Source organism: Sturnira hondurensis, unplaced genomic scaffold, assembly GCF_014824575.4.
Source record: "Sturnira hondurensis isolate 20B ecotype Veracruz unplaced genomic scaffold, ASM1482457v3 Scaffold0007208, whole genome shotgun sequence".
Lineage (NCBI taxonomy): Eukaryota > Metazoa > Chordata > Mammalia > Chiroptera > Phyllostomidae > Sturnira > Sturnira hondurensis.
In genome coordinates, this window is record NW_028079839.1 from 5,814,800 (window position 1) to 5,821,945 (window position 7,146).

Here is a 7,146-nt window from a genome sequence, read left to right on the forward strand (position 1 = left end):
CCCCCCGCTCTGCCAACCCTTGGTTCCCTCTGCTGACATCCTTCCTCACTCCGCCTCCAGGCCCCGGGGTTCAGCCTCTACGTGAGGCCCCACAGCACTTCACCGTCTCCCCAGCAGGGGCACTGCATCCCAGCTCACTGGCCCTGCCTGGTGGGGCTCCACAGGGTGGACACGGTGTCTGGGCAAACTGGCCCAGCCAGCCCTCCTCTGCCCACCACACCAAGCGCTCTCTCACCTTCAGCACCAAGAAGCCCTGGCTGTGGGAGCCAGGCACTCACTTCCCGCCTGTTCTCAAGGCCGCAGCACGGTGGGCCTGGCACGTGCTGGTGGGTGGCACAGTCAGCTTTCTGCCAAGCGGGGGCGCTGGGCATTGGGCTCTCCTCCAAGGGTGGGTAGAGAGTGTGCTGCTGTGGCTGTGAGCCACAGACGCTGCCTGCTCGGGGGCTCGTGTGTTGCCCCGAGGACACCCCACTGTTGGGCACAGGGGGCAGGAGCAAAGGGCAGAGACACCTTCCCCTGAACCCACCCCTGCCCCCTCCCACCTGGCCAGCTTCCCTCCCTTCCTACAGGCACAATCACTCCAGGCCCCCATCAGCCTCTGCTGAACCGAGGAGGACACTGAGGCAGGGCCCAGAGGGACACAGATAGCCAGTCTCTTGGTTGCTGAGCAGAACTGGTGAAGGCACCAGGTGCTGGCCGTGAGTGGATTTAGGCAAGCCAGAGGGCCATGGGCCCCAGGCTACTGCCTGCCTTTGGCTCAGGGTGCGGCCACATGGAGAGGGTCACCCGTTGGCTGGAATTGTCCCTTCCGCCCCAATCCTGGCCCAGCCTGCCACTCTGCATCCATCCAGGAGCTCCCCCTCCCGTCCCGTGGCTCTTCCTGTTGCAGCCTCCCACGGGAGGGACCCCAGCTCCGGTGCTCTGGGAGCATCTGGCGTGAGCAGCAGATTTCCAGGCTCCCCGGCCACCCTGCCTTTCTGCCCCTTGTCCCAGTCAGGTTCCACCCTTCACCGCCCCCCCCCTTCCACTTTTGGTTTCATTTCCCGCTCCTTAGTCTCAGCCTCTGGAAAGTGGGGCTCGCCAGCTCTCTCTGGAGGAGGGTCCCTGGCTGCCCCCAGCCCCTGAGGACTGCCAGTGCTGCTGCCTGGGAACCTGTGACATTTCTTGGTGCTTGGTGCCAGACTCATCTGAGCGGGTGAGGAGATGGGCCAGCGGGCTCCTGCTGCAGGGGAGGATGCCTACTATCACCCACCCTCACTCACTCAGAGGGTGTGGGGAGACCCTGTCCCTCAGAGTCTCCCTCAAACGCCACATCCCGGAAAGGACGGGAGTCAGGGGAGTGGTGCCCCAGGTAGACAGGCTCACTGGGCAGGAAGGGTGGCCATGGTGGGCTCTTGCGAAGGCTGCCGCTGGGCCAAGCTGGGTGGGCTAAGGGGGCGCGCCTTTTCCTTGTCCCCCGCTCACCTGTGCAGGTGCCAGGCAGAGCAGGTGGGGGTGGGCCACCCTGTGGAAGTGAACGCCTCTTCCTTCATTCCCAGAGCAGCTGGCCAGAGGGCACGGGGGCCCTGCAGGGCTGGCCACCCCCCCTCTGACCCCCCTGCTGCTCACCCAGGTGGGGAGGGTGAGCTGGGCACCACCTGTCAGACTGAGGTCACAGCTCGCTTTGCGTCTGTGGGGCTGGCCCTGTGACTGCTTCCTGGGTCCACTGCAGCTGGCACGTGGTCAAGCCCCTGCCCCAAGTGCTGGGAACAGAAGTAGACCCACCCCAACCACCGCTGTTCAAGCTCTGCCCTCAGCTCACAGGGTTGGAGCAGCAGGCTCTCTACTCAAGGGTCCTGAGCCACATCAAGAAGGTTGGAATGCTCTCTGGCAGGTGCAAGTGCTGCAGAGGGGCCTGGTCTGGGCGCGCTCCCGCTCCCAGCAACCACGGACCAGCAGGTGGCAGGCTTCAGCAGACACGTCGCCTCTCACAGCTCTGCAGGCTGCAGGCCTGAGCAGGGGGTGCTTCGCACTCGGGTTCTGGGAGACCCGCCTCCTGGTCCTGGCTGGCCGTGCCCTCATGGGGGGATAGGTGCAGGGGGCTCCTGGGGAGGGGGCTATCACAGGGACACTAATCCCATCGTGAGGGCCCTGCCCCATGACCTAATCACCCCCAAAAGCCCCCTGTCTACCACTGTCACTTTGGGGGTTAGGGTTTCCACATGCAAACTCGGGGTGGGGGGCACAAAGGCCAGTGTACAGCAACCCCCCATGACCACATCTGAAGGAAAAGAAGGCTGGAAAATGTGGCTCCAAGCGGCCCAGTCCTTTTAACATCAAATGTCTCAAGGACCCCAGGGGCAGGTAGCAGGGGCGGCTCCATTAGAGCAGCCGCCCGGGGCAGGGGCCCATGGCTCTAGGTTAGGCAGAGACCCAAAGGCTGGCAGGGGACAAGGGGCTCCAGGTATGCCCTGAGGGAAGCAGGGCCCATGGCTCCTGGGCCGGGGAACCTCGAGAGGGGTCAGGGCACACTCCTCTGGCCTTCTCCGGTGGGCCCTGAGCGAGAAACGGAAGCAGCCATTCAAGGAGCTGGTGGTTGTGGGCCTGTCCTGGGGGGCTCAGGCCAGCTGTTAGGTCGTCACAGGGTTGTCTGTGGCTGGGCCTGTGGTTTCTGGACCCTCTTCCACCTTTATGGAGGGTCTGCCTTGTCAGTCTGCATAGTCAGTCTGTCTGTCCTGATCTCTTGCAGCCTGAGGGTGGTCTTCTTGGAAGGAGGCCAGAAGCAGCTCAGGGGCAGCCCCCATGGGTTCCAGCTCTGAGGAGGAAGCTGCAGCCCCTGCCATCCCCCTGCTGGCACCCAACGAGAGGTTCCACCTGTTTGTCAGCTACAGCAGCGTGGACGCCGTGTGGACCCACGGGCTCATTGGCCGCCTGGAAGCAGACCACGCAGGGCTGAGGGTCTGCCTGCATGAGAGGGACTTTACCCCAGGCAGGAATGTCCTGGAGAACATGGCCGAGTGCATCCATCAGAGCCAGAAGGTGCTGCTGGTGCTGAGCCAGGACTTTGTGCAGAGCCGGTGGTGCCTCCTCGAGGCCGACCTCTCCCTCTTCGGCTACTGCCTGGAGAGGAAGCCGGTCATCCCCGTTCTGCTGCGGCCCTGCCAGGTCCCACTGCACCTCAGCCACCTGACGTACCTGGAGGCCACGGACAGCAGCTTCTACAGCAAGGTGGTGCAGCTCCTGTGTACGCCCAGACACCGCATGGTGTGCTCCCTGCCTGGCCGGCATCCTGTCCCTGCTCTCTACAGTGGGAAGACCCTCATGACCATGAACTGCATCAACAGGACCAGCCTGCCCTCTTGGAAGGTGGGGACCTTCAGCACCCTGGGCGTCCCAGACCCCTTGAAGGAGGTGTTGCAGGATCCTGAGGTGTACAAGCACGCCATGGGCATCCTGAACGGGGCAAAGTCCCCCAGGTCCTGCCTCCGGTACCTAGGCTGCAGGGTCCCGCTCGGCATCTTCCTCCTTCTTCTCTCCATGGCTTTCATCTTTCTTACTTTTGTTTCCTGTATCCAGGAAATTAGCCCAGGTCTGCGGTTCCTGCCAGCCACCACCTGTCTGTTTTTAAGCCTCCTCCTATTCCTCTTAGCGGTTAACACCCTGTGTTGGTTCAGAAGGTTTTCTAGGAAGAAGATGCAGGAGCTGGTCCTCAGGGTGGGGGAGGCCAACCAGCTGCTGGCGCCACACTCTGTGCTGATGGGCTGCGAGGCCCTGAACCAGCTGTCCTTTGTGTTTGTGCGGCTGGAGGACTGCCGGCAGGCCTTCTCCATGGCCCCCAGGGGCGAGGCCCTGTTCCAGGAGGCCCTGCTGCAGTTCTCCTGCGCCTATGCCTGCTGCCTGGTCCAGGCGCACTTCCCGCCCTGTGGAGATGCCACGGCAGCTCGGAGCCACCTGCAGCCCGGCCTGTGTTTCTGCCAGTACGTCTCTGTGCAGCTGGAGGGAACCAGAGGCTAGCCCCAGGAGACAATGGGAGGGCCCTGGGCAGTGCCTTGTGTCGAACATGCAGCTGCACTGTGGACGTGCCACTGGGAGGCCTGGCTGGTGCACAGCCTCTCACCTCTGCTTAGGCGTGGGGAGCGGGTGGCCTGCAACCCCTGCATGGTCTGCTCTAGGGCAGAGGTGACTGCCCTTAGCCCATCAGACCTAGTGTCCTGCTCTGGCCTGATAGGTTGGGGAGGGGGACTTCAGTCAAACTCTCTGAGAAGAGGCCAGGGAAGGAGTGCACTCACCTAGGAGCTCTCGGGTGCCGGTAGGACTGGCCTGCTCCTCGGAGGACACAGTCACTGCCCGTCTGATGGCCAATGTGTGTCCAGGGGCCAGAGGTACCACCCCCGGAGCCCCTTTCAGAGCAGCTCCTCCGAGCACCTGCCCTTCGTTCTTGGACACAGAGATGGAGACAAGCTCACCCCTAGAGACTTGAGCACAGACACATCCCCACTTCGAGCTCCCGCCTTCAGTGTCAGAGCCTTTGGGTTGCTAAGCAGAGCAGCCCTCGTCCAGAAATGGGGGAGTGGGAATGGGGGAAGGCCAGCATAGTGCTCAGTGTGGACACCCCAACAGACCTGTGTCTCTGGCTGTTGACTCTAGACCAGTGCACCCTGCCTGCCCTGCCCCGACCCCAGGTCCTGAAAAAAAGACCCTGCCTGTCTCCATCCCCCCACCTGGGGAGGGTGTGTCTGGGGCTCAACAGTGCCTCTTGGAGCCAAAGCTGAGTGCAGCAGTGCCAGCATCCTTGTCCTCACCTCGGACTCCCATTGTCCTGCAAGAACAGGTGGCAGCCCTACAAGGTGACTGATAATCAATTCTGGACATTGAGGGCAGAGCAGGGAGCAGCTGTAGGCTGCGCTGTCTCTGAGCTGCATGGCCTTCCTTGCCCTGCACCTGCAGGGAGCAGGACCCCTCACCTCCCACCTCACACCACTCCCCAGTGAACCCCAGCCCAAGAAGAGGCAGGACCTGGGAGGTGAGGGGTAGCCCTGAAGCTCTGGCCTGGGCCTCAGTTTACCCATCAGTGAGCAGTTGGCAAGTGATATCCCAGCAGACTTGAAGTCCAGCTCTGGGCAGATGTCCCTGTCTCCCCTGGAACCCTTGGACCATGGCCAGGCTCAGTGCTTGGGAGACTGGCTCATCTGCTCTGTGGTTCTGCTGCCTCTGTCCATGTTTGGCCTGCGGGCCCTAAATTGACCCTCGCTGCCCTCTGGCCCCAGGCACAGGCCTCCAGTAGTGGCAGAGACACAAACCAAAAGAGGACCCTCCTACACCTTCCCAGCCACCTTGCAGGTGACCTTCCTCTGGGGTTGGGCCTGTGTCTTCTGGTGTGACCTTTCTGACCTGTGACCCTCAATGTGACCTGCCCAGTCCTACAGGGACCTGCAGTTCTGGAGGTTCTGGGCACCGTGGCACAGGTGTGAAGTCACACGGAAACTGGCCTCCTTCTAACCCCCAAGCCCCAGGCTCCCCACTGTTCTTCCTGCAGCTCCTTCTCAGGCGCCTGTGCTGCCAGGGACCCTCTGTGCCAAGGACCAGCCTGACAAGCTCGGAGTCTGTCTCTGGCTCAGCGGCCTCAGTGAGGGGCTGTGGTAATGGGCCTGAGTGGGGGTCTCCACCTCCTGGATCCCATTCCTGTGTCCCTGTGCCTGGCCCTTAGTGAGTGTTTGCCTGACTTTCAAGTGTTAACCTTGAAACGGCCTTGAGGAGAAGGGCTCTGAGGGCTGTGACCCCGTGAACCATGCAGGGTGTGATGGGAACTGAGGAAGGCAGCGGGAGGTGCAGGCGAAACTGGCTCCTGAAGGACCAACAGGTGGCAGTGGGCTGAGCAGTGAAAGGCCAGCCCAAGGCCACGGCCCCCTGTGCCACTGTCCCTGCTGGGCCTCGGAGGATCCAAGGTCTCTGGTGAGCACACGGAATTTCTCTTGTTCTCCTTGAACCCGTCGTCTGCGCTGTCGGGTCTCCATCAGGGGACCTGCTGACCCGGATGCGCTGTGGGAGTGTCACGTTTTGCGCTGTGAACACTTTCTCTCGCACCACTGAAGCCTCGGCAGCTCTCATGCCGTCCTCAGGGGACTCCTCCGGCCGCGGGCCGGGCTCCAGGAGCCTTCACCGTGGGCGTGGGTGGTTAGCTAGCTGTCGGCAAGGAAGGGGGCAAAGCGAGTGGCACGTTGCTGAGCCTAATGGGCTGAGCAGCAGGAGCCAGTTCGCTTCGCCAGGAAGCCACAGCCTCACACCCCAGGGGACCGTGGCCTTGCCTGCTAGGGGTCAACACCCCTCCTTCCCCCTCTGGTACCCGGTTGGTGGGGAGAACAGGGAACTGGTGGAGGGGAGCACATGCGCAATAGAAGTCAAAATGACGCAGGGGGAGGTGCTAGCCCGTAGAAACCTGTCAGTCTAGCCTGAGCAAGCCATCAATTGGCTAGGGGGCGACCCGTCAGAAGAAGCCTGTGAAAGCTTGGGAAGATGGTTATTTTGAAAAAGCTTGTGGGCCACCCTGGCTGGTGTGGCTCTGGGTTGAGCGAGGCCTGAGAACCAAACGGTTGCCTGTTCGATTCTTAGGCACATGCCTGGGTTGCGGGCCAGGTCCCCTTGGGCACAGGATAGAGGCTACCACACATGGATGTTACCCTCTCTTCCTCCCTCCCTTCCCCTCTGTCTAAAAATAAATAAATAAACTCTTTAAAAAGCTCCTGGAAACCGGCTCTCTCGCTCTCTCTCGCTCAGGGACCTGCACTTGCCCATTTGTTCACGTGTCCTGCAGTGCAGGCTCCAGGCGGGAGCCTCGGTGCAGCGGCACAGCCGGGAGCAGCGCCAGGCGACATGGGGACTGAGCCCAAGGGCCAAGCTTTAACATGACGCAGACACTTTGGCCTCACTGGACACAGCTGGACTTTTTCCATGCGGGACTGACAGAGATGGGGCACAGGGACAGCATGAATAAATCCTGCCAGGCCACAGTATCCCACATGCGGGTCCAGGAGATACTCTTCTCACGATCCCACGAACGTGCCCCACTCCCACTGGCAACAGTACCACACCACACCCCTCGCCGAGGAGACCCAAGGTGAGCATCCTGCAGTGTCTCTGAGCTGCCTCTCCCGAGGGCTGAGGCTGAGA

General features: G+C 62.0%; 1 protein-coding gene across 2 annotated transcripts; it reads left to right on the top strand.

Moving 5' to 3' along the window:
• Positions 1 to 955: 955 nt before the first annotated feature.
• LOC118990587 (uncharacterized) lies at positions 956 to 5,561 on the top strand. Of its 2 annotated transcripts, XM_037051259.1 has the most exons (3): positions 956 to 1,195; positions 1,804 to 2,071; positions 2,729 to 5,561. In XM_037051259.1, the coding sequence occupies exon 3, from the start codon at positions 2,782 to 2,784 to the stop codon at positions 3,991 to 3,993; it is 1,212 nt and encodes a 403-aa protein (XP_036907154.1). In that variant the 5' UTR covers positions 956 to 1,195; positions 1,804 to 2,071; positions 2,729 to 2,781; the 3' UTR covers positions 3,994 to 5,561. The 2 variants fall into 2 exon arrangements, with proteins under 2 accessions (XP_036907154.1, XP_036907155.1); XM_037051260.1 differs by lacking the exon at positions 1,804 to 2,071.
• Positions 5,562 to 7,146: the final 1,585 nt, after the last annotated feature.